General features: G+C 48.1%; 1 protein-coding gene across 2 annotated transcripts; it reads left to right on the top strand.

Annotated features, from left to right (window-relative positions):
* The first annotated feature begins 50 nt into the window (after positions 1–50).
* LOC8036057 (F-box only protein 28) lies at positions 51–26,254 on the top strand. Of its 2 annotated transcripts, none has more exons than XM_029971531.3 (5): positions 51–485; positions 4,297–4,545; positions 15,989–16,238; positions 20,161–20,303; positions 24,582–26,254. In XM_029971531.3, the coding sequence occupies exons 1-5, from the start codon at positions 360–362 to the stop codon at positions 25,038–25,040; spliced, it is 1,227 nt and encodes a 408-aa protein (XP_029827391.2). In that variant the 5' UTR covers positions 51–359; the 3' UTR covers positions 25,041–26,254. The 2 variants fall into 2 exon arrangements, with proteins under 2 accessions (XP_029827391.2, XP_029827392.2); XM_029971532.3 differs by having other exon boundaries at positions 65–485; positions 20,164–20,303.
* Positions 26,255–27,013: the final 759 nt, after the last annotated feature.

The following is a 27,013-nucleotide window of genomic DNA, read 5'->3' as shown; positions in this document are numbered from 1 at the left end:
GACTTTTATTTTTCTTTGTTTGGGGCTACGGCTCGAAAGATACGGATCCTGGATTGGCTTCCGCAGCGGCTTTTTGTTTTTCGTATCTAAATTTGTTAGATACGCTTCAGTCCTTCAGTCGGTTTTTCCGTGGTTCGACCAGTTCGACGTTGTCTCAGCTTGTCCAGTCGTGTTCGCGCCTGCATCTTATTTAATCGGTCAAAAGTGAGACTGACAGCAGCTAACGGAGCAGCGCGAAATCGCACGAGCGCCGCTGGATCGAAACGATCCAAACGTCGATCGGACCGCGGTGACGCGTCAGTGAAAGAAGCGAAACCCCGGCCGACGCTCGGCGAGGCTCGGCGACTCAGCCGTCCGACATGGATTCGGGGCCCTCGGGGCTCAGGCGGTGCGTCCCCAGGCTCAGCGTCGAGAACCTGCCTGCTGAAGTGGTCGAAGGCATCCTGAGCTACCTCTCGTACGACGAGATAAGCACCAACCGCAGGGTACGAGGCGTTTTCTTGCCGACTTTTTTTTTCTTCTCTCCCACACCTCGTGCAGTGAGGTGCGAAAGGGTAGAAAGCTGGGTCTATGACGCACAAATGGGCGCACGCTTAGATAAGGTGCGTGCTGCCGGGGCGTAAGAGACATGCACAGTGCTTGTCTGGGGTTTTTAAGTCTTGGTATTTGCCTTTAGGTCGAGTGATTTGCGGAGCAGCCTGCCATGTTCGCGGGCGCCAATCAATTTCTGAGTTAATTTTTCTTTTTTTCGCGTCCACCTAAAAGGCACGCCTTTCGCAAGCGTCTGACAAGAATAGTTAGGTTGCCTGTATGTTTAGACAGCGGGAGCTTACTCTGCCTCAAGGGATGTTTCCTGTCCGCACGATGGAAGAAAAATTTTTTAACGTTGCTGTGCGAGTGCCAGCCTGGGGTTTTTAAAACGTGCATCACGCAGTAGTAATACACGACCGCGCGCCGATACGATGCCCATCCAGATCCTAACGGGCAAGGGTGGGGATTAAACCCAGAACACCTGGGATCTGCAGGGTAAGAAGTCCACTCCACGTTTTCCGAGTTGTGCTGCGTGAACACACACGGCCTTCGATCCCCCGAGCCTCTGCCAAAGAAATTCCAGGAAGGCTGTCTTCAGTGATGGTTGGCTAACGGCACTTGCATCACGGGAGGTCGTGCTGTTGCCTCCTTTGGTGGAACTTCCTGAAATGGCTTCGAGTTAGTTGTTGAAAGCATTGGGAGTGTGTGGAGCCCTGCACTGCTTCGCGTAACTACACTCGAAGCGCAAAGGTCTTCGACACGAGCTACGCCCGTGCCCCGAAAAGTGTGCCTGCCAGCCACCGTGCGGGGGAACTGGGAATGCAATAGTATATCGGAGTCTAGCAACAACCAGGTGGCGTCAGCTCTCTTCGCACGGCAGAACAGTCTTGCACAGTGTTTTTGTGCCCTCGGTGCAGAGACCAATCTACTGCTCCATGGTGCCACCAGTCTCGTGAAAGCGTCAAGCCACACTGTCACTCACTGATTGCCAGCTAGGGCGATCTCTGACATGGTTCGGTTGCTAAATAGCCTCAACGCAGTGGTGAAGGCCCATAGGCATGCAGTAGCATGCGACTTTGCCTGTTCGCCACCAGCCAATTCACGTTGTGGCAGGCTGTTCTCAAAAGGAAGTGATAAGGCACCTTACTAGCCAACATCACCATGGTATACTTTATTCATCACTAAGGTGACGAGGTGGTTGGAGGTTTGTCCTCGACGGACCAAATATTCGCCTGTTGTTGGCTGCCTGGCCCCACTCTTTACGCGACAGTATGCATAGAAAGTGTGCTCACGAGATGCAAGACAAACAGTTGATCGGTTCAGCGAGCATATAGGGTGGTTGGATGGTTGATAAACAGCTGTACCTTTGTAACGATTGGTAGCTAGCACCACCTAGGCTAAAAACAATAACAAAAGCCTGATTTCCACTTCCCAGCCAAAGCGTTTCTCTGCCTATTACCAGATCATGAAGATGATCGTCGGGCAGACCTTTGGGGGATCCGGCAAAAGAAACTAAAACATCACCCCCCGGCAAGCGATTCGCCAATTTTCCTCTGGTCGAACCTTGTCGGCGTCATGTAACAGCCGACCCACGGGGGGACAGGGTTGAGAGTTTGGGCCGGTGCCACGCTTGAGGGAGTCCCAATTTTCCTGTGTCCCGCCTCACCCCTTAGCTGTTTAGCTGTGCTAGTTAGAAACTGGGGGCCACCGGTATGTTTGTCAAACCTTCGGGAAGGGCAGGACTACAATTTCTACAACTACTTTCTGCAATTTAGAATCTTATGCTGAATTGTTCTCGTCTCCTTACATACTGCACCATTGTATCCGTGTCTTTAAATTTGGCCCTATACATTTTTGTTTCTCCCGCACTTACCTCAAATAGCAGAGCGCTCCCTCTTGAATTATCTAATAAACCTTCCTTTCTTATGTCCTGCTCCTGTGACCTATAAATCATTAAAGCTGATTTCTCCTGCACTCTCCACTGCTACATCTATTTCTCTGCTTCCTTAACTGTTTTTCCACTGAAGGCATTTGCTCCACCCACATGAATTTCATCCTAAGCTTTCATGTCTGTTTCGTCCATCTCGCGTTCGGACTCCTGATATTACAGGTATTTTAGCTTCTCTGCACTCTCCGCATCTCCTTCATGTCTGTAGGTCTTTAACCAAAATTTATTTTACTCGCTGCCTGACTGCTCTGAAACGATGACCAGCCTATATCACCCTGCACTCCCCTGTTCGGAGCGTTCTCATGTGCCCCTAGAGCTATCCTGCCAACATTCCCAAGTGTTATCTCCAATTTTGTCTGAACTTTAGAACCGGTGCACAAGACTGCTTTACCAAAGGTCAGTCCTGGTACGATTACTCCTTTCCAAACTCCCCACACCACTTCATATTTACCAGGGTTTTATAACGCCCTGTGCTTCATAATGGCTGAATTCCTTTTACCCTTACCGATTTCATGTCTTTCGTATTCATCAAGGTATTTCTTTCCTTCGTTGATCCACACTCCCAGACATTTGTACTTGTCCACCGTACCTATCTCTGTGTTCTGTACCTTTAAATGATCTCCCTTAATGTCATTAAAAAACATAATACCAGATTTTGTTCCACTAAATTTAGATCCAAGAGCGTCCCCTTTCATGCCGCATTCCGGTCGACTTCTGCAACTCTTCTCGGTTATCTGATAGGAGTTCTACGGGCAGAAATTAGCACTACATACTGAGTCTGTAGTATCAGCTTCTTCGCATTTTGGCTGCATTTATCCATGGACATTATTAGCTGATGTTTAGTTTAGCTCTTGCTGTGATAATTTTGTTAGCAGTACCAGGAAGATAAGTGTCCTCACTCGAGCGTTTCTCTTTGAATTTTTGAGTCACTCGTAGCTTTTGAATGTACCAGCTTATTTTGAAATCCTTGGGCCATTTGCTCGAAAACTAGGAAAATCTAGCCGCGGTTGATGAGTTTTTTTTAAAATTTGCTGATACCTATTTTTTCGTTTCCGCAGCTACACTATGTCCACGTAATGTATAAGTTCTTCGAAGATCAGAACCCATATTTTCTGAGATAAAAGCCATTATGACAAACATTGTAAAAACTTCAGATTGAGTAACCAAAGGTGCAAAACCCAGGGATCCTGGGTTCCATCCCCAACCCTGCCTGTTTCGATCTGGATGAGCATCAAGTGTGCAATCATGTATAACTACAGCGTGATGCACATTAAAGACCCCAGGCTGGCAGTGTTACTCTACTGCCAAAATTTCTCATCTACAGCAGTTATACACATTCTGTTGTTGGCATTGTTGTCAATGCTGCTGTGCCATTAAACTCCAAAGGTGTACAGTCGTCACAGAATGAAACGCGAACATGGAGCGCATGGTTTTCGATCCACGCTGAGTCACCTAGAGACGCAACACCGAAGGTTTGGATGCACTGAGCAAGAGTCTAACACATCGAAGGAGGAGCCATCTTCTTGCAGCTCCCATCTGGTTCAGGTAGTGCAGCATCTAGCGAAAACCATGCACCCACGGTTCGCGTTTCATTCCGTGCCGACTGTACGTTCCTCTCCAGTGGTGACTCCACATGCCCTATGCGGCTGACTTCTTGCCGTCTACACAAACACGCAATGCAATCAAAATTATATCAGAAGGAAAAAGGCATCGCACGCAAGAGCCTAGACTTCAGCCATTTGCGGCAGTCGAGGGGACAAAGGTTGGTGCGAGATGGACCCCCGCGCCCCCTCAAACGAGTCTTCTGTGTCCGGCAGGTGAGTCGGCGCTTCAACTCGTACTGCCAGCGCCTGCTGAACCAGGGCTTCTTCCGGGCGGAGCGCTTCCACGCCAAGTGCCTCAAGGCGGTGAAGAAGCAGTTGCCCCGGCGGGAATCGGAGCGCCGCACGCACCCACTGGCTCGCCACTGCGAGATCCTGACGAGCATCGAGACGCGCCTGTCCCTGCTCAGCATGACCTTCATGAAGTACATGGACATGGGGCTCTGCTGCTTCATCCCAGGAAAGGTGAGGTTCCTCTGCCTTTGGAGGGCACCAGCCCTGTCGGGCCTCGTCGTTACCAGTTGTACTCGGTCATGGCGCTTCTCGTACGAGGCGTATGGTGGAGGCAGCGAGATAGAGGGGCTTAAAGTGATAAACTGGTATCCCGTTCACCAGGCAAAAGTTACACACCCCTTGGTTGCTGCCATGTTGTACAATTTTGATCACTAGACACATGACCCTTCCAAATTCTAAGGCTTTTACACAAAACAGAGCCAAAATTTGTATTGCGAGCGCTGTAAAAAACATAATGAACTATTTTTCAATACTTTTAGCCCCTGAGATCAGTGTCTAGCTCCGATAAAATCCTAAAATACAGCACCGCGGCTGACAGCATCTAGCGGAGGCATTGCGAAGCTGCCCGAGTTTTTGTCGTAAAAGCACATCGTGGACTTAAAACTAGGGCTCCGTGTTTTCGGAGTTTATTTTTCGTGAAATTCGGAGGGTGTTTTTCGGAGTTTATTTTTTAGCGAAAATTCGGTGTTTATCGGAGTTTATTTTTTGTAAATCCCCAATTCTGCGAAATTCGGAGATTAATTTTGCAGTATTTCTTATTAAAAAAAAAAAAATAATAATAACCGAATGTAAACGTATGCCAGATAAAAAATAAAACGCGCTTGTATCAATTAAGATTTCTTCAGTTGAATTTGGCGTTGGTGTCATTGGCAATACTCATTTGTCCCAAAACGTCGGTACCTTAAAATCAATAAACTGTTGGAGGTAGCCGCAAGGAAGCTCGTAGTCATCCCATCGATCTATCCCGCGGCCGCGCGAGGTGGAGTGGTTAAGGATGTAATAGAGAAGTTTCAACTGCCCCTCTTCCCTATTTTATACAATCTCTATAGTCCATAGTTTTCATTGTTACCCACAAAAACGTACCCTCTCCTTTCTTTAAAACCCAAATCACATGGCCCAAACCGGAAGCCAAAAGAGTGGCTTTTGTCGTGACACGAATGGTACGATGACCTGTCTCCCTGAGCCAACCTTGACGAGACAAGCCGTAAGACCCCCTTTTGACAACGGTCCGAGGCTTGAAAGATAATTATGGTGTCTTTTTCCCAAAACCATTTATTTATTTATTTATTATACCCTCAGGGCCGAAGCATTACAGAGGGGGTGGGCAACGGAAGTACAAAAAACGCTGAAAATGGTTAGTCCGGCACAGATCATGAATAGTAACTTGTTAAAGCTTCTTTAAAGAGGACAAAATCGCCAATGGACACAATGGGTGAGGATCCTGCGCTGCTCAAATTGTAAAAAAAAAAAAAAAAAAATACTTTTTTTTTTGTGGAAAAGGGGGGGGGGGGGGTGGCATGGGCACATAACGATTTGGAGTTTATCAGATAAATCCGAATTGAAGAAAATTTTACCGGCAAATGTTTTTCGGATTTATCTGAAAACACGGAGCCCTACTTAAAACAAACGAAACATAACTTAGCTCGTCATTACTGTTGTTAGAGATCAATAAGCAATTATTTGTGCGCAGTACTGCGTTAAAATCTAGACGCAGGGGTGGAACGGCTGCGCCATTTTGCACCAGACGCATTTGTCTGCACCATCCTGCGCCATGTTGCGGAAACTGTGCCACAGCCAGTACCTCGCGCCATTATGCACCAAATCGCTAAATGTGCGCCAAAATTTTTTTTTTATTTTGCCTTGGTTTCAGCTTTTATTGACTCGATTGGCAACAATGAGCGTGTTTAGCTTGGTCAGCCTTGCAATTCTTTGTTCTGTTTATTCTCCCTGTGTATCCCGAGTCGGAAAGGCTCGAAAAACCTCAGGGGTCAGATTGCAAGCGCTACACTACCTGCGACTGGATTGTTATTCTTCAACCATACGCTGTTAAGCGAGTCGGCCGAGGTGAGGTCGAGTCATTGAGTGTAAGATCACCTGAGGCTCTGCGGCCCGGGATCTGGACATCAGCCAGTTGAAAACAAATGAGGGAGAGATTCTTTTTAGTACTTCATCGTTAGAAGTGAGGACCGCATTCCCACAAGACAAAACGTGATTTGATAGAACTGAAACGCGGTCCGACCCGAAACCTTGCCGGCCAGCAGCTCTTACGCGAGCGGCGGTACATCTCCTCGGCGTACTTCAAAGGGGGGTGCAACGATTTCCGGACTTCGGTCAAAGATTTCTGGAAGTTACCCTCTGACACTTCTGAAGTAAAGAACAGAAAACCGATTTCACGTGCGTGTCCTAGTTGTTGCGTAAAAATAAGATAAAGATTGGCATTTCAGGCACCCCTCAACTCACTCCCAGCCTTCAGGGTTACACCTGGTCCCCCTCCTAGTGACGTCATTTGGAGTGCCGTGTGGGTTCCCGTCTGCTCTCTCGGAGGATGCTTCCTCTCCCTCTCTGCTGACATTAGCGGGCGTTATGCTGCAGCTTAGAGCCGAGCGAGGTCACGTAATCTTTTCGCCGTAGTTCCTTCGGCTGCCACTTGGGGCTGCAGGTGCGGGGAAAAGCTAGACTTTTGCTTTGCGATTATGCTGCGGAATCACAACATTTTTTAATGAAGGAGATGTTTTCTCTATCCTCCGGGACACGATGAACAACGTAAAAATGACGAGATGCAGATTCTTTTAATCATAAAATCGTTGCACCGCCCCTTTAAACATGCGCCTGCTTATCGCTTCGTATACGATAACTCCGTTAATCGTGGTCTGCTGCTTCGATATTGAGTTGCACAATAGGATAAACTCGAAATTTGTTGCCCTGTTCCTTCGCGCAACTGCGCGTCTGTTGCTTACACACGTCACGTGGTTCGCACATATAATCACTATGTCGAGTAGATGTGGGTTGTGCGATGGGCAGTGCTGGTTTGCATTTTGAGCAGGTGAAAGCCGCTCAGAAAATATTAAGGACACTATCTTCAGAAGCATATGGTACTTGCTTTTTGGTTCTCATTACGGCTCACAAAGTTTCAAGTTTTTGCAACTGTTACACTGTTATCCCACCTACCTAGGTCCCGAACCACTCATGTTCATCTGCGCTGCTAAGCACAATTGAGATTGCTCCCGTGCTTGTCTAAGACACAAGCTGAAGTGTACTGAAAACTGATCTAAGCTGCTTCTAGCCTGCTCCAGAATGTAGCTTTAGCTGCTCCCGACCTGCTCTAAAACAGCTGTTTCAGCTGCTTCCGTGGCTGCTCCCAAGTACATTTCATGAGTTCCACTCCTGAGACGAAAAACTATATGGTCACGTGTCTAGTGGTCATAAATGTCCAACATGGTGGCAGCCAATTGGGGGTCACTTTCAGCTGCCAGTTTATCGGAAGCCATCCAATTTTTTCCCATGGGATACTCTGCATTTTGGTTAGATGCTGCACCTTGCTTGCCGTCACCTTCGTACCTGCTAATAACGAGTGTCGCTTGTGCCACCCTTTACAGACCATAAAGCCAGACCACGACTCCGACTCTTGTTTCGCTTTCGGCGCTTGTTTTGTGTGCTCTCTGGTAAATGGCAGAACCATCCCTGTTGTTCCACTCACCATTGGTAGTTTGCTTGTTTGTTTTGCTGTTTTGATTAAAATAAGAACACCGACTTCACATAACAAGGAAAACAACTTCATTAAACGTTTCGCCTCCCATGCCGGGAGGCATCATCAGTACATACTAAGGAATGAGAGAGCTTCGGTCAACGCAGTCCTATTTATCGGGAGGGTCCATATAAGCTTCCGGGATGGGGCCACGGTTCTTGTTGTACGCCGTCTTATCTCCGCGGATGAACCATGACTCAAGTAGTTTGCGTGGGCCCCACCTATCCTCCTTCGCCAAGGTCGTCGCGGCTGTGAAGTCGAAGGTGTGTCCTGTAGTCCACGCGTGGTCGACCAGCTCCGTCTTGAGACGGGTGGTGTTCGTGGAATACTTGATGTCACGTTGGTGTTCTTTCATCCTGGTTATCTTCTTGCGTCCGGTCTCTCCAATGTACGAAGAGCCGCAGTCCTAGCAGGGGATCTTGTACACAATGCCTTTCTCTGTATCCGCAGGGGTGGGGTCCTTTGACTTAGACACAATGCTTGCTATAGTTCGGTACGGTTTATACGCAGTTCGAATACCTACAGGTTTTAGGGCGCGGCTTAGCGACTCAGACACTCCCTTAACGTACGGAATGCACAAGACATTACATTCTTTGTCGGCTGGATTGGATTGCGTTTTTCGTTTTGTCTTCGATACGAAGAAAGGCATTGTGTACAAGATCCCCTGCCAGGACTGCGGCTCTTCGTACATTGGAGAGACCAGACGCAAGAAGATAACCAGGATGAAAGAACACCATTGTGACATCAAGTATTTCACGAACGCCTCCCGTCTCAAGACGGAGCTGGTCGACCACGCGTGGACCACAGGACACACCTTCGACTTCACAGCCGCGACGACCTTGGCGAAGGAGGATAGGTGGGGCCCACGCAAACTACTTGAGTCATGGTTCATCCGCGGAGATAAGACGGCGTGCAACAAGAACCGTGGCCCCCTCCTGGAAGCTTATATGGACCTTCCCGATAAATAGGACTGCATTGACCGAAGCTCTCTCATTCCTGTGTATGTACTGATGATGCCTCCCGCATGGGAGGCAAAACGTTTAATGAAGTTGTTTTTCTTGTTATGTGAAGTCGGTGTTCTTATTTGAATTAAAACAGCAAAACAAACAACTACCAATGGTGAGTGGAACAACAGGGATGGTTCTGCCATTTACCAGAGAGCACACAAAACAAGCGCCGAAAGCGAAACAAGAGTCGGATTCGTGGTCTGGCTTTAAAGGGACCATGAAATGACTTTTTTACTTTTTCCAGATAACTTTTACATTAAACCGTCAATGTTCACTGAATGCCGAACAGGCATCCGTTTTCGTCTCGGTTTATTAACTTCTACACAAAAAATTAATGAAATATCGACTTTTTCTTGACCGCAAAACAAGCCGTGACGTACGCTGCTTCCGGAACCGGAAGTTCTCTCGGCAGTTGGAGATGGGAGCGTTAGCGGCGACGAGTTGGAGTGTGCCGGTAGGTTTTACTGCGCCGATGTCACCGACGTATTTTCTGAATCGGCGCCTCTCATCGCCGCATCGCAGCTGAGCGAAATTCAATGAGATACGTTGCGCTACAGCGACAGCATGGGACTAGTCCCATACGCCGTTATGCCTGTTGGGAAGTGCAGCGAGTCTTCCGGTGAAGACTCCAGAAGTTAACCCAACTGTCATTGTTGGTAAAAGGCGGCCAGTGTCAGTCGTTTGCAAAGCGACGTAGATGGAAACAAATTGCCGCGGCGTTTTGCGCGGTCTCGGAGATGCAGGAGCGAGCCGACGTTAAAAAAGATACGTTTGAACTACGAGTGTCAGCAAGAGCCACGTAAATACCTGTTCACACTCGGAGCGGACGCGCGCGTTTGATGGAAGTGCTGTATTCGCGCTGTTGGTAAGCGCTTCGGGACCGATCTTTTACGATTGCAACTCGATACTGACGCGACACTCGGCAAAGAAAGGTTGGACCGGTATTGCGCGTATACCTCCCATGAACTGTTACAGCTCGACAGTGACGTGCAGTCTGTCAGAATAAAAATGGCATACCAATAACAAAGTGTACATACCGTGTTACGAAGGTAATCCATACAGCGTTTATTTCAGCTCTATATCACACAAAACAAGAAGAGAGAATTGACGAGGGTCCCTTTCCACCAGTGTTCGTCAACCCTGCCTCGGAAAACAAGGGGAAGAGATTGACCTCACCTCTTAGCCTAAAATTGAGGTCAGCGATCAAACTATAATACGGGAAGGGTCCACAAGGGTAGCGCGGGCATATTCCATTCAGCACGCCAGCCGGTCGTAGGCAGACAGACGGTCTTGCGACGAAGCAACGCTGCGCCGAGTCGGAGTGCCTGCTAGGCCTATATCCTGAGAGCTTCGTAGGAGCGGGATTTGCGGTTGTTGTCGCTCTTCTCGGGTGTTTGTGGATCCAGCGTTCTTGTTCGTCGTGGTCTGTTTTCAGTACATTTTTTTCTTGCTGCTTGAAGTCGGCACGCGCGAGATGAAGACGTAGAAAAATAAACGTTCAGTCAGTCAGAGTTCTGAGAGGAAGGAAACCAAAGGAAATAACCATTCTGATTCTGAACTCGGCCCTGCCCTACTGCGCACGCGCAGTGGTTGCTTCGTTTACCACACGATAGATGGCGCTTGACTCTCAGCATTATCAAATTTGGCAATTTTCGCCACACATCTCTAATTATGCTACAAAATGTGGATCTGAATATTATTTAACAAAACTTTTAGGAAACATTCGCCGGCTATTTATTGTTTACGATCGCGGTGCTGGTGAGGTAGGCTCTTACCCAATAGGCGACCTGGATTTGGCTGACGTGCTCCATTTCCGCGGATGCATCGTAGTGAACAGGCGAAGGAAGGAAGGCGCAAAAGAGTCCAGTTTTCTTTTAAAAGTTCTATAGCAAATAAGTTTTTTTGGCTCCCTAGTTTTGTGTTTTTGTGTTTCTTTTCACACCTTTTACGACGTGCGGTGGATGAAATTCGATTTTAAAATCATTTTATGGTCCCTTTAAGGTCTGTAAAGGGTGGCACAAGCGACACTCGTTATTAGCAGGTACGAAGGTGACGGCAAGCAAGGTGCAGCATCTAACCAAAATGCAGAGTATCCCATGGAAAAAAACTGGATGGCTTCCGATAAACTGGCAGCTGAAAGTGACCCCCAATTGGCTGCCACCATGTTGGACATTTATGACCACTAGACACGTGACCATATAGTTTTACGTCTCAGGAGTGGAACTCATGAAATGTACTTGGGAGCAGCCACGGGAGCAGCTGAAACAGCTGTTTTGGAGCAGGTCGGGAGCAGCTAAAGCTACATTCTGGAGCAGGCTAGAAGCAGCTTAGATCAGTTTTCAGTACACTTCAGCTTGTGTCTTAGACAAGCATGGGAGCAATCTCAATTGTGCTTAGCAGCACAGATGAACATGAGTGGTTCGGGACCTAGGTAGGTGGGATAACAGTGTAACAGATGCAAAAACTTGAAACTTTGTGAGCCTTAATGAGAACCAAAAAGTACCATATGTTTCTGAAGATAGTGTCCTTAATATTTTCTGAGCGGCTTTCACCTGCTCAAAATGCAAACCAGCACTGCTCATCGCACAACCCACATCTACGTGCCAACAGGCAAGAATAAATTGACTTTCACCTGAGATAGAAGTCCATTTATTCTTGTGTAGATGTTCTTGACCTTGGGGAGTTACCCAGGTCATTAACATCTAACAATCCCAAGTAGACGTAACATAACAGAGGAGATGTAACACCACGCACAGATATAACATCACAGACGGATCTAACATCGGTGACAGGTGTAACACGGCAGATAAGATGCAATGTCACGGATAGATGTAACGTCTCAGACGAATGCACAGTCGTGGCTGAGGATGTAATGTCGCGAACAAATGTAACATCACAACTGGAGCACACATCCTTTTTTCACTAATGGCGAATTCCAGTGGGCTTTTTGGAGCGCGCCGGGATCAGTTGACTAGATCCAGAATGGAACACATGATCCCAAACGGGGTCGCGCTGCCTACGGATCATCAGTGGAACATGACCACTGTTCCGGGATCGGCTGATGCCTTCCCGTCATTCAACTGCCTGGGAATCCCCTTTCCGCGGCCGCCGCAGTCGTTTCTAAGACATTTTCGCAATCGCGGCGCTAACATGTGTTCGACGCACGAGCAGCAGGAATGGCTCAGGAGCTTCTAGCAAAGATTGCCGGAATGCCCGTAGCATGGCAAAACCTTCTCTTCTCCTTCCTGGAAAACGAACCGGCTGTCGAGCCAAGGGGTAAGCAAGCAGCCATTATAAATTCTTCTGAGGCGAGATGGGCGAGATCAGGCAAGATGCCCCGCGAGAAAGGAATTCACGTGTGTGCGCCGAGGGCTGGCCCGGCTGGCTTCCGGTTGAATCCGCCAAAATCGTCAGAGTGACTTTTCTCGGATCCAGACCGAGATCTGGAGTGGGAGCTAATCCAAAACGACCAGTGGAATTCGCCATAAATTTCACGATGGAGATTACCACTTCCCATGGTGTGCCCAAGCAGCACGGATTTTGGCCGAGCAATGGCCAGTGTCTGGCGATGGTCTTTTGGCCAGTGGCCAGAGAGTGGCCATTCATTGGCCAATGCTAGATTGCCAGTGGCCAATGGCCAGTCTCTGGCCACGGTCTGGCCACTTGGCCAAGGACCATTGCCAGCCGTTGGCCAATGATTGGCCAACTCTGTGCTGCTTGGGTGGTGTCACATGACATCTGCGCTGCATAATATCGAAAGAGGGTCACATAGTCCAAACCCTGCTTCATGGCAATACCTGCCATTATTTTTAGACATGGTTATGTCTGGAAATAATGATGGTTATTATTATTATTACACTTCAGTCGCAACTAATAGTGTTTTCTATGGCTGGAGAAGTACTTTCTCCCAGAAGGGAGCACCTTCTACCAGCCCACTTGAGACAGTTGTTTTTTCTGCACGACAACTTGGATGTTTTTGACTACAACCAGGTTTGTTGTGTTTATATAGTATGCTAGTGGTACCATTTTATACTCGACAACACGGGTCTGGTGTTCGAACATGCGAAAATAAAGATGCTGTTGCAAACAAATGCATCGGCCTTTGACTATTTGATCCAATATTCAAAGCTGACTATTCATATCCAAAAAATGTATTATTCGCACTCCCTACGTTTAAGGCCTGTTAGCGCGGACAGCACAACTCTAATCCAGTGCTAATTTAGTAGAGACATTAAAGTTGATGTAGCACTTGCTAATGCAATGCTCATTTGGCTACTGGAAAGATGTGAGTAGATAACAGTGGCACCGTTCACGTTACATATGTGGGACGTTTCAAGAATGTTTTACAGTGCTTATGGTTCTTCCTGCTTGAGATAAACGCATTCAATAGTGCACGCAAAAGAAACCGCTGAAGCATTGTGCTTGCCCCAATATTGTAAATTTTGTCTTTCTTGGAACGAAGCCATCTATCTCACTTGGTGTCTTCATTGGAACGAAGCCATCTCACTTTTTTACTGGTTTTTAATTTGCACCGACCTGAGCGCACTGAACGTAGTTATTTCATGGAACTTTTCTTTTCTCGAATTTTGCTTTTTTTTTAAAGTTATAGGCAAATTAAAATTACAAAAACAAGCAAAAAATAACCTCCTTCATAACGTGTTTGGCCGCTTGAGTGGCCGTGAATTATAGTAAGCTCAGCGAGCGCTTACGGCTGCCGCACTTTGTGTCGACGGCTCGAGAGGGCGCCACTAAACCTATGTTCTAAATTGGCTGCACGAACTGGGCAGCCAAGGTGGCTCGCATTGCATTTTCTGCGCGATTAAACACTAATTCGGCATGACACTTCTTGGCCACAAACAACAGCAAACACGGGGTAAAGATCAGTTTTGAACAGGAGCCACTTCGCACTGCCATACCGCCAAACGGCGAAACAGCAAGCCAAACCTGCGCTGAAGGCCTTCGGCACGCTCGAAACCAGTCGGATCCTCGAGCCGTATATGACCGCAGCGCCACCGCATACATCCGGGACCTTTCTACGCCCGCCGCTCGTCGGTGCGCGATACCGCTGCCCCTTTCTAGTATGCGCCGCCTTTTCCATTGCTTGGTGGCGGGTATATTGGCGGGTCATTTCTTATTTCCGTACTTTCTAAACTGCATTTGTTTCTTCCCTGATCTAAAATAGTGAACAAAAACTGCTTTTATAAATAAATGAAATGGTTCGCGCCACTTATATTTTGTATTTCGACTAAAAAGAAGCTTTTGGCGACTTTTACCAGTAGTAAGCCTACGACCAAAGACCTCACATTTCGCACACTTTGGGCATCGTGGGTAGGTGGAGGAGGCTTCCGTGTCGTCCGGTTAAAATATGACGCACTGATAATTAGTTACTCCCTCCGTGCCCGCTGGCTTGCCCGAACCCCAAGAGACGTAGAAACCGCAAAAAAGGTAGACGCTTAAATTTGATTGCAGGGCCCCTTGCAAGTTCTCATACTTTCAGTAAATATCGCTTAGGATTATTTTTTAACATTCATAACCTATGAAATATGCGTAGGTTTTTTGTTTTTTTTCTTTCTGGAATGGCAGTTGCATAAAGCAATTGGAGGGAAAGCAGCATCGTTCACCCCTTCAACTTGCAGCCAGAACGATCGGCCACGCGATCTGGAGCTGACTATAGGCCACCAGTGCATCATGGCCACACACTGGGGTTGGGAAAGCACAGAGCGCTTGCCGAGTTTCACAGCGGCTATTTTTAACGTTGCAGCAGTTGGACCTGAGCCACTGCCCAAATGCACGTTGGGGCGTTCCTTGTGACAAGCCCGAACCGAACGCTCTGGCAGCGCTCGTGTCCGCCGCAAGCGTCGCATTTAATTATCATTGCCGCGGGGTCGTGAAGCTGGACGAAGAAATTCTGGCAATCGCATTCAAGGCGAACATTGTGATCTCCGCAACTTGGTCATCAAGTTTTGCAAAGGAAAGACTGAAAGAAAAGCGTCCGCTTAGAAAAGCGTCCGCTTCTGATGTCGAAATTATTCGGCCGCAAGGAAGCTCCTTGGTCCGTGGCATTGCGTGCGAGTATATACTAATATCCCACTTGCACCAGTACACCAATGTAAAGCGAGAGACATTTCTGTCCAATATCGTTGGATGTCCCCTTAAAGCATTGTTTAAGAAGGTCCGAGCCACCTATTCATTTGTAAGAAGATTCGCCGCATGCATTTATCTTTACAAGGTCCGTAGGTTTTTGAAGTGCTTTATTTGATCGATGCCAAGACCGAGAGGTTCTTCGGCAGCCATTCGAAAGAGGTAGGCATTCCTCGAGACTCACAAGTTGAGAATCTCTGTACTCACAGACAGGGATGAGAACGGCCAGGAGTAACCTTCGGATGCTCGGCCCCCCTGCATACATCTTGTTGCCTTCCACCATACTTTGCGTTCCACCGTGCACGTTTGAGGCTCACGCGACGCCAACATGTTATCAAGGACAGGAAGCTTACGTCACAGGTGGGACATCCGAGACTACTCCCTGCTGCTCTCATCCTGTTGGGGGTTACAGTGAACAGAATGCCAACTATTTGCACACATGCTATCTAGTGTGAATGATATTCAAACAACGGAACGTACAGCCTTCGATGCACGCTGTGCTACCTGGAGGCAACTAGGAAGTGATAAAGCTACGGGGTGGACAAGGGGCTGCGAGGGTACACGCTTACTTAACGTGCACACCCTCAAAGTACCTCTCTTCACCCCATAGTTTTATCACTTCCTAGAGGCCACGCACTCTGCTGTTCCCATTTCGTTCGTACCAATTGCCACACAACTGTGGAGCTGCGATGACATCCTTCGCTCTTTGCACGTTCGGCAGGTGATAGACGAGATCTTCCGGGTGCTGCGGCTGGTGCAGAAGGGGGGCACCCCCCCGAGGGCCCACGAGATCCTGCAGGAGCTGCGGGACATCTCGTCCATGGCCATGGAGCACTTCGACGAGCGCATCGCCCCCGAACTCAAGCTGCATATGGCCCCCATGAAGCCCCCGCACCTGTCCTTCCTCGCCTCAGGGCAGGGGGCCCTGCACCAGTGCCCCTCAGGGGTCGAGGCGAGAACCGCCGAGCTCGGTGAGCAGGGACTCCAGAGGGGGGCGCACGAGTGCTTCGACGCTTACTCTCGCTTCCCTCCTTGAAGTGGCGGCAAACTCTCGAAGTCGCCTCAGTTTTCGAGTGCCTAGTAATACGACAGACGTGAACTTAGCGTGATGTTTATGTTGCGAGGCTTGTTCAATTTAAGAGAGATGCTAAGAGATGCTTCTATTTCAGGGTCAGCGACTCGAAATAGAAGTGCATTTTCTAACCGTTCTTAGCCCAAAGCATTTTTAAATGAAAATATTGGGGCGACGAATATTTTTTTCACGGGGGAGGGAGCTCATTTTGTGCATCCTGCCCAGGCACTTAATATAGTGTGTTTTTTTGGGGGGGAGGGGGGGAGCGTGGTTTCTATTCAAATGCCGGCGCTCAACAAACCCCTACCCCTTTCTGCGAGGATCAGCGAGCACCTCCTAGGCCTTGAAGCCACAGCGCCGGGTTTTCCACGTTGCCCGCCGAAGGCCAGGGCGGGGTGCAGATTCGACATAAGGGTTACGCCGTTGTTCAGCTGGTGCCCGTGTTCGGTCAGCGATTGAATGCGGAACCCGGCCAAACGCGGACTCGGCATTCGCGTCCAATCCGCGCCTCACCTCTGCTTCAGACGGGCGACGTGTAGAAACCTCGGATGGAAGCCAATCTGTAGGCTTTCCCAAGCAGACCTTACGCCGTAAAACGAGACGGAAAAATCGGCGCCCAAACGTAGAAAGCTAGAACTTTCACCGAATGTGCACCGAACGGGTCAGTTTTACTTTATGAAATGTCGAGGCGCGGTTCTCTTTCTGTCGAAAATAAGAGCAAAGAAAAAAAAGAAAAACCTGGCAAAAAAGATTGAGAGCGTTTGCAGACGACTGAGCCGGCGATGCTATTTGCCCTTGGCGCCATCTCCGAACAGGCGCTGCGAGTAGACTATGCAATGCGTTGCCTGCTCGTTGCATCGCTAACTCGGCCGTCTGTGAACTTACCCAACTTTGACTTTGGCAGGTTTTTTTGCTCCCATTTCTTTAAGGAAGGGAGCTAAGCTTTGAAATTTCACACGGTGAAACTGACCCGCTTTGTGCGCATTTGGTGAAAATTTTACATGTCCATGTCCAGGTGCCAACTTGTTCCGGCTCGTCTTACAGCCGAAGGTCTGCTTGGGACACCCTGTCTGTGCATCCGATTGTGCTATAGTCATTGATAAGGAGGGAAGACCGGCAGGGCAATGCCTCAGTTGTCCCGCCTCCAGCTTGAGTTTCCTACCTCTGAGCCAAAGCACGGCATTTGAAGGACACGGCCTGCCGTCCTTACTCTGCCTGTGACTATTCGCCTCGAGATGAACCGTGTCACCACCGTACGGCCGAAATTGAAAACATGCGAAAGCGGGTATACTGCCATGCGTCGTCTGCTATGGGCACACGATCAGAAGCATGGATCTCGACGACGCAAGCGCGATTCCGGCTGAGCTGGGCCCTTCTTATGAAAGGCTTGTTGTTTCTGTTGTCGTTTCTTACTAAAAGTTGTGTTGTGTATTTTCACACATGTGGAATTTCAGCAAAGCAATTAATATTAAGTCGTATGCTACCATGATTTTAGTGTTGTGGTTTGTGGAATCGCTGGCCCACATATTTCGGTTATCTCGTGCAATCCATAGCTTTAATAAAACATTGAATTTTAATTGGGTTAATTAAAAAATTAACCCGACTGATTGCCACCCTTTAATAAACTAATCAATTGTTAATTCATTAGTTGATTTGTCTACATTCATAATGCATGAAAAACATTGAAGCTAGGTTTTTTTTTACATATTTTTGCTATGCCTTAAATGGCATATTCCAGTCCAATTTTAAACTTTACGTTGTGTCGCCTTCAGAAACATGAACACAGGAAGCCTTTTAAAGTGAAGTAATTTTGAAGTTATTTTTTAAACAGTATAATCACCCTCAAGGACAATTACAGGCATTCTGAAGTGATCTGCTGTGCAGGCCTGTGTCCTAAAAAATTAAAAACGTCAAAATATTAAAGCAGGCATTTTTTTTTTCTTTTCCTTTTTCTGATTTTTTCAGCACAAAATTCCAATTAATTGGCAAAAAAAAATACAATTAGAGGATTATTTAAATATTCTGAAGGTTAATCAATGAACTTCCTAGCCCTGATTTGCATTAATTAGGTTAGGGCAAAGGGTTATCGGAAACTCTCGGGAGAGTTGCTAGCCCTCATCAGTAAAAGAGTGTCGTTATGGCCAATGCTTTCCCTGTCATTGCGTGGGTAGTTTGTTGGATTGGAGTTGCTACTATGTTTGAATAGAGGAATTTGCGGCCCTTTCTAAGAAAATTGAAGCGGGTGAACCCACCATTGAGAAGAGCATCTTGAAAATATGCACGCTGCTGCATTGCTGGTTTATTCCACTCGTGGCAGATATATTACAACAATTTGTTTCACTTGTTTCAGTTGTCCTGCCAACGAACAATTTGCAGATCGTAAATAGAAGAGTCACTCTCTCCTCATCGCAAAGTATTAGAATTGTTCAAAGTGCGAAACTTACCCACACCATGTCACTGGAAAGGGAAACATTGGCTGCAGCGTAGAAGTCATGAAGCTGCAGTAGCTTCTATGACTTTTTTAATCATAGAAGCTAGCAATATCTAGGTAATTTCTGACGCAACACCAATTTTTCTCAATGCGAAATATTTATATTACTGCAAAAGCTAAAAGGAACAAAAGAATTCCATAGAGCCTGCGATTCCACAACCCAGAGTACCAGCATTATGTAAATATCCGGGTTGGAATTCCTTGTTTTATTGGATGTCCACGTTGGTGAACCGATATCTCTTTTTAAATAAACAAATATTTGACATAAATAACACTGTTCACCCAAAAACAGGCATCCATCGTGGTGATCCATGCTTTTCTTCGTCTGCCTAAAGCAGACAAAGCATCTGCAGGAGCGATTATTTAAATTTAGACCGTACGCTGGTAACACGATTTAATCTTGACTGAGGCACCGAACAATACCGCACCATTTACTGCTAAAATTATTTTCCCACCGATACTATGTGACAAAATAAATGCAAAAATCTACACTGCCTCACGCGCGAACAGGGAGAACTTAGGGGTGGCCATACTTCAATCCCCGCTCTGATGATGATGATAGCGCGACAGTTGCACCACTTCTAGGTCGATCTCGAGGCCAGCAGGACTCTACACCGCCTCATGCATGAACGTATAAAGCCTATGGGGCGGCCATATTTCAATCTCCGCTTTGATGATGATGATGATAGCACGACAGTTGCGTCACCTCTAGGTCGATCTCGAGGCCAATAGTTAACTGTTCCAGTTTCGGGAAGGAGGGCTGGTGCTTTTACGATTAAAGCCATGCTTCCGTAAAAGCTGGAGTTTGAAGGGTGTAATAAATAAACAAATGAAGGAATCCATAACAGCTCTCCCTGCAATCTCTTGTGACGCAGTTTTCCACAGTTTTTCCGACTCTCTGGCTAGTTTTTTTTATCTCTTATCATCCGTGTTTTCTTACGGCCAACCTTGCGCCTCTTGCACCAGCGGTAACTTCAGCGAACAACCGTGTTTCCCGCATGTTCTGCAGCTTTCTAAGATTTACAGATTTTGTGTTTTCCGACGACGCTCGGCAAGTTTCTAACTATACCCATTTGTTTGTCTTCACTAGTTTAAAAGGTGACTAACAATTTTAGTCAATTAAACAGTTTATCGTGACAATTAGCCCCCTATATCACGTACCCCTGGCCGTGTGACCCGTCTGCAGAGACTGCATTAGTATAGCTCTCACGGCCTTTCTAAAAACGGCGTAAAGCCTTTGAAAGAAACAGAAAGCATGGATACGGTGCCGTAAGTAGGCGCTGGTGGGGCAGTTGGCAAAGCTGCCTGAGCACCAGACGGTTTGTCGCAGCAGCGGCCGCGTCCTCCCTGCTGGGCCGGGTGCAGAAGCCCTCGATACATGCCGGGGTCCGCTCCATCCTGAACGAGGAGATGAAGCAGCTGCGCACTTCCAACAGCCTCTTCAGGAAGACCGCCACCGAGTGCAAGGCCAAGGTGCGTTGGATGGATGGATACAAAATCGTATGGCAAATCGCTATGCAGTTGTGTTGGGCGCATGAAACATTCACCTCTGTCCGCAGAGTATGGGGAACGACGGGCTGCGGCCGGTCACGTGCCGAATTTCCCACTAAATTTAGCGGGTAAACTGAATTTGTGTGTTGTTGCGTGAGGTTAATTGGCCCACTAGACCTAGTGGGGAAGCTGAATTTGAGTATAGGCTATGTGACATCATGTTGCGTGACCATAGGCGTAGACTACGGGAAGGCATCGGGGCTCGTGCTCCCTGGTGAGATCCAGGGCGGGTTCTGCCCCCCCCCCCCCCCCCGGCCTGGGCTATGATCCTTACCAAGACGCTGTTTATGTGCCATGTAACGAGTTTCTAGTAGTGGCATGTAAACAAAATAATGCACACGTTGCCTTTATTGACGAAATACATGGGAAATAGAATCCCAGCGCGCTTTCGGGGCGGGGGGGTGCTTCTCCGCTTGCGCTGAAAAGCCCCCCCCCCCCCTTCCCAGAGAACTTCTCAGCCTCCCCCCCCCCCCTCGAGAAAATGGAAAGTCTATGCCGCTGCGCGTGACGTCAATTTTTTCGTTAAATTTAGCGGGGAAACTGAAATGGCGTTGAAGTTACCTGACATCAATTTTCTTGCTAAACCTAGAGGGGAAACTGAATTGGTTTACGGGTCACAAGGTCATGTGACGTCAGTTTTCCCACAAAAATATAGCCGGGAAACTCGATTGGTGTTAAGGTCACATGACGTCAATTTTTCTGCTAAATTTAGCGGGTAAACTGGAAGGATGTGTAGGACCCACGACGTCGATTTTCCCACTAAATCTAGGGGGGAGACTGAATCTGAGCATAGGCATGACATAAAGTCATGTAGTGTCATTTCTTCCGCTAAAATTAGTGGGGAAACTCAACTGGCGTTGAGGTCACACAATGTCAATTTTCCCTCTAAATCTTGCAAGGAAACTGCAGTCATGCGACGTCGCAGGCCGCAGCTTCATCAAATCCGGAGTAACTAGCCAAAGAATGTTTCACGTTAAGAATGGCCGTACCTTTTATTACGGACGATACCTTGCGCCAACTAGCCTAAGGTGTGTGCTTGTTGCACCTTAGGTTGCCAGGACGAGAATGCAGATCCACCATTTTCGAAGGAACCGGCACCTCCTGTCGAGAGACGGGTTCAAGGATTTCTTCGGACGAAACTAGAGTTTCAGAGTATCGACACTTCAGCCATCTTGGTGCTTGAAACCATGGTTACCAGTTATCTAAAGTTTTATTCAAGATCATTGGAACCGCTTTTCTGTCCTCCAGAAATGTCAGAACCGTCTGCAACAGAGCGAGACGATACCACCTGAGCTTTCCGATGCCGTGTCTAATGCACTGAAAGTTGCAATTTCTTATCGTAATCGTAAACTAGGCACCAAATGGCGGCGTGCATAAGAAACTCGGTGAATGGAGGGCAGGCGCCTCGAGCTTGGATTATTTAACAGCTCTAGACGAAACGACGAGTGCCGTTGGGAAGCGGAGATTGAACTTGGGGGTGCAAAAGATACACCACGACGGGCAGTTACGGGAGCTCTCTAAACCTCATTTCACCTTACAATGTATTGCAGCAGACACTGAACCACCAGGGCCAGTGCGTATGTTGGAGCATGTCACATGACCTTCTGGTTAGGGAGAGATGCGCATAGCGCAAAGTCATGCATCATGCTTGGAGCACCGGATCGGCCAAAGGGGAACTGTGGTCTTGGAGCTTTTCTCCTTATTTTATAACCAAGCCTAATTCAACTTCACAAGATTGTTCAGATTTTTGTCTTGATTTCAAATATCAGGTCACTTTCTCAGTCAGTAGATTAGTCCTCAAGATAATCAAAACTCGCCTATCTTTGTCTGTTAGAACAATACAGAAAAAACGCTCCGCAAAATATTCTGTTTAAGGTATGGCTAGATACTACAAAATGTAATAACTACAATTTTGGTTCAGTTCAGTACTCAATATGTGGCAGACAAATAATGAAACAAACTATCAATCAAAGAATTTCTTAGATCTACATAGAAGAATCTCCATTCAACATTGTATGCTTCACACATTTAGCTACATGTTGCACAAAAATGTAGGTTTCTATGTTCCCTGGATGCCGAGATATCGCTCCTGCAGATTTGCAGGGTCCACAATTTGTGTTTTGTGAAAGCGCCGATTTAGAGTCGGCTTCAGTGCAGATTCAACCCACACAATATTATAGACTGATTTATAGTTCACATTCATCCACAAAATTAGAAACCTGTTAAATTTAGAAGATGTAAAAACCCTTACTTTCTTAAGATTTGACGTTTTAGGGACTTTTGGGGGCCGAAGACCCATATTCCCCTTCTAGGTAACTGCAGTTCAGTGGAGCTAACAGGATCTAACTTCCTTGCTTGAGGAAAATATGTTAGCCCATGCTTGCTTGAGCACAGGCTCAAACATTTTCTTACCAAAACCAGCCAAACCTGCAGTTTCTGGAAATGGTGGATTGAGGCTCTCTTGTAGACCATTGTGTTGTGGGTTCTGTAACTTCCTATCAGAATAGATGTGAGTTACTCTGGCAGGTCGTGTCACGTGACAACACAGATAGAGCAATGCTGGACGAGAGAAGTTTTTTAACTCCAGGGTACAAAACCTCCTTACCCTGGAGTAAGATTGAGTAAATTTTGGAACACTGCCCAGGTTGCACTTGGGCGTTCTTGCCTCAGCTGTCCTTACCGCAAAGTGAAGTGTTCTTCCAGTTTAAGTGCTATTTTTAGAAGCTCCAAGGCACCCACTGATGTCTGTGTGCCAAACACACCCTGTAATGGGCATCGTCGTTTACATGGTCTGTAGGGTTCTATGCTACTTCATGCACCGGGAATGCGAGCGCGCCGAGCTCAGATTCAAACGATTAGTGGGTAGACTTAAAGTTAGCTGCCTTTGTCTCCACTACACCCGTCAAACGCATTAGAACGCGAATGCCAAATGCCTGACGCCTGTGTTCCAACGCGTTCGGCGAGTGCAGTGGAGACAAAGGCTGCTAGCTTTAGGTCTAACCCACTGGTCGTTCCAACCAGAGCTGTCGGCGTACTGACGTCCTTGCGCGCTCTTGTCTCCTTTTCTTTCTGACTTTCCTGGCGCATTGTATCAATGCCAAGACCAGGAGGGGTCAACTTTTGATAAAAGAAAAGATAGCAGCGAGGGAAGTGTTGCGCCATTTGCGCCAGATTGCACCATGAACGAAAGTCTACTACATCTTGCCGCAAAATGCCATTTTTGCCAAGAATTGCGCCACACCTACACCATGATGGGCTTAAGCAAAGCAAAAAGAATGAAACTATTTTATTATTGGTCGTGCCTAATATTTGGAGAAGTATGGGGAAAGGAAAGTGCTACGAAAATGTGTATTTGACAGCGTCTCTACTCACCGTATAGTTCATTCCATCTTAGGACAGAGCAGAGTCGAAGGCTCTAACACATACAACCATGAACATGCATATAAAAGCGCAAGTCACGGGACATATTCGCTGTTCTTGATTGGCTTAGTCCAGGAGTTCTCAAACTGGGTTCTGGAGAACACAAAGGTTCCACGAGCTGGTCTCATGGGTTCCGCAAACACCCCAATTGCAACCCCCCCCCCCCCCCCCCCCCCCCCCCCCCTTTGCCGCAGGCTGCGCGGCAGGACCATGCAAAGCGCCTTCATCTCACTTTGTACTGACATCGCGATTGATATGGTGGGAATAAATGGGAAGCAACACAAGCAAAATTGCCCACACTTGTGCGTCTGTTGCCTCTCGGTCAGCAAATATGGAGGGGAAGGGGGGGGGGGTTCCGCGGCAGTGCCTCTCGGTCGGCAAATATGGAGGGGAAGGGGGGGGGGGGGGGGGTTGGGTTCCGCTGCAGTTTTTGAGGCTTCCTGGGGTTCCGTGAGGCCAAAAAGTGTGAGAACCCCTGGCTTTGTTGATGAAAAATACATCCTGGAAGATGTATGAATGCCCTGATCTTGAGCTTTGACACTGTTTGGTTGGTCCCATTGGCAGGCTGCGCTCTGAATTAAGGTGAAACGAAGATTAGAGATTGCTCGTCAACCATGCTGGCCGGTTGGTGCACTGGCGAGTTCTGGTGTCGAAGACACGGGCTTTCTGCCTTTTTATTTACCACCGTCACGCCAACTAGGGACCTACGGTTTGAAACGAAATAGAAGATACTGTTTACATGTGTATAGTTACATACTAAACGAGCGACATTGTGTGCAGCTCACCGCCCAGGCCAAGAAGCTACGCGAGCAGTCCCAGCTGCTGGCAGAGCAGGGAAGCCGGCTTGCAGAGCAGGAGGGCAAGCTAAACGAAATGAACCGCAAGTTGCTCGAGCAGCACCGCGAGTTCTCTGACGTGCTTGAAGAAGTGAGCCGGCTCCGCGAGCAGGTGCTCGCATCTTGCGCAACTGCCGCTGGTGCAAAAGGAGGCGGGGAGGCGGCGCTGGCTGTCGTCGAAAACGCGCACGGACGCCCGCGCAGGAAGAGAGGTTATCCGGCCCTCGCCAAAGAGGCAACGGGTGGGGACGCGACACCGTACAAGAGTTTGGCCGGAGACAAGAGCAAGAGGGCGGCGCCAGACCATCCTGCCTCGGAGAAGAGGGCACGAAAATCACCCAGGACCCGTTCGAAAGTGAAACTCGAAGCGTCGGCGGGGTGCTTGCCACGCGTCTGGAAGTAAATCGAGGTCGGACCGAGGCTGTGGCGGTTTTTCGTACGAGTCATGCCTGCCTGTTGGGACTTCCGATGGCTGTACACCCAGTGGAGAGGATTGTGCATTGCTTTGATTTGTTTCTTAGTTGTGCGAGACGGCGCGTGACGAACGGGGCCGTCTGCAACGAAATGCCGAGCGAATTCGTCCCGGCCCTGGTAGGATGTGTGCTGAGGTGTTTCTTACGATGGCATTCAAATTCTGCTTAGGGGACGGCCTGGGTGGGCGATTTTTTTCTAGACTGCAAGCTGTTTGCTGCTGTGCCCTTGAAATTCTTCCTGGTGGTTTCCAAGCAACTGGGAACTAAGCAGTCCCTCATTGTGTAGGGACTGTCAGGACTGAGTTGCGTCTTTTCAGTTCCTGTTCTGTCGGGAACGAAGCGTTTCCTGATAGTACTGGTGCTAAGCAGTCGTTTGGGAAGTTCCAGGGGGAATGTTGGAGGTGCGGTAGTGAAGGGTACTTCTAAGCCGAGCCAGGTTGCCTTGGTGCATTATTGCAGACGGTCTCTCAGCTAGCATACGAAAGGCTTCTCGCCTAAAACGTAACGCCGTTCCGAGTTGGCGTGGCCTCTGCGTATCCTTCTATGACAGTTTAAATGAGGCCTTGGGCGCACTCAGGATTGCAAGTGTCTGAAGAGCACCGGGTGGGACATAAGCAGGGAGCAGAAGCCAATTCTAGGTATGGGTTTGCAACCTGAAAAGTGGCATCGGCTGCAGAACTAGAAATAGAAATGTGTGCCAGGGGATCCTCACCTGCCGGGTTTGTTGAGGCTGTCATGGATGGACGTCGGCCCTACTCCGGTATCTCCATTTGCTAACAAAAGTAATTTCAATGACATGTAGGTTTTGTGGGGGATGTGCCGTTTTGAAAAAGAATGGGTGTTTGTTTTGGAAGAGGGGGGAAAGCACGCTTGGTCGTTTAACAGTTGTGCTCGATGAATTTATCTCCAGACTCGCAAAAAACGGGGGTTTCCATATGTGTTTGTGTGGAGCTTTGTTTTTATGGGCAATTATTGCAAATGAAGCATTCAAAACTTCTCTGCAATTGGTGATTTTTTTAATTTTTTTTACACAATTACTTGAAAGTCCGTTTCTCTGGTCTACTAATGATTCATAACGAGGGTTTTTCTGCCGTCAGTTGTGTAGCTGTGTGTTTTAATGAGAATAAATATTTATCCCCGTAAACTCGTTTTTGGTGACGTACACAACCAAAAGCGTTGCTGTGGTTGGCGTTCCATCATTAGCCAAGAACTTTCTATTGGTTCTTTTCGTAGGATTTGTGCTGCCTCTATCGACAAAATGAAGGATAATGGTGGAACGTCAGCTTTGACGTGGAGTAACGTAAGTAACTAAAAACTACACGGTTACACATAGTTTCACTGTGCCCTCCAGTGTCGTGCTGTGCTACGCTGGTGACGATCGCGAAGGTGGGAGCAGTTTCGCCATTTGACCTAGAGCAGGGTGTAATCTATGTGGTGCACCAGTGCCGCCAAATACTCCGTCGCGCCGTAACTTGGCAAACGGCGAAGGCTGCGGTCCCTGTGAGCCGTGTTTGCGACCGTATCTCACAGATGGCGTCAATTGCCCTCGAGGATGGATGGATGGATGGATGGATGGATAATATTGGCTATGCCCGTTGTAATGGTCTGTAGCTTGCGCCACCTAGCCTAAAAAATGCTCTCCACTTAAACGCCCAATTCTCTCCTTCTACATCCCTGCAACTATCACCGGGCCGGGGGTAAGAACCAACCAGGGGCGGATCCAGAGGGGGGGGGGGGGGGGGGGGGGGGGAAGGAAGGAAGGAAGGAAGGAAGGAAGGAAGGGAGGGAGGGAGGGAGGGAGGGAGGCGACGGGGGGCGGCCGCCCCCCCCCCCCCCCCCCCTTTTTGGAGGGCAATTCGACATGGGTGGACCCCCGGGTGCACAAGAAAGAATGGCAGTATAC

The sequence above is a fragment of the Ixodes scapularis genome, unplaced genomic scaffold (assembly GCF_016920785.2).
Source record: "Ixodes scapularis isolate PalLabHiFi unplaced genomic scaffold, ASM1692078v2 PGA_scaffold10__122_contigs__length_95168666, whole genome shotgun sequence".
NCBI lineage: Eukaryota > Metazoa > Arthropoda > Arachnida > Ixodida > Ixodidae > Ixodes > Ixodes scapularis.
This window is presented reverse-complemented; position numbering and strand designations above follow the sequence as displayed.

What these genes read in the sequence shown, in the direction of transcription:
- LOC8036057 (XM_029971531.3), top strand. Translation starts at nt 360, where the DNA reads ATGGATTCGGGGCCCTCGGGGCTCAGGCGGTGCGTCCCCAGGCTCAGC. An exon ending in GCTGCTTCATCCCAGGAAAG is followed by an intron (nt 4,546 to 15,988) that starts GTGAGGTTCCTC and finishes CACGTTCGGCAG; the next exon opens with GTGATAGACGAGATCTTCCG. An exon ending in CCACCGAGTGCAAGGCCAAG is followed by an intron (nt 20,304 to 24,581) that starts GTGCGTTGGATG and finishes CATTGTGTGCAG; the next exon opens with CTCACCGCCCAGGCCAAGAA.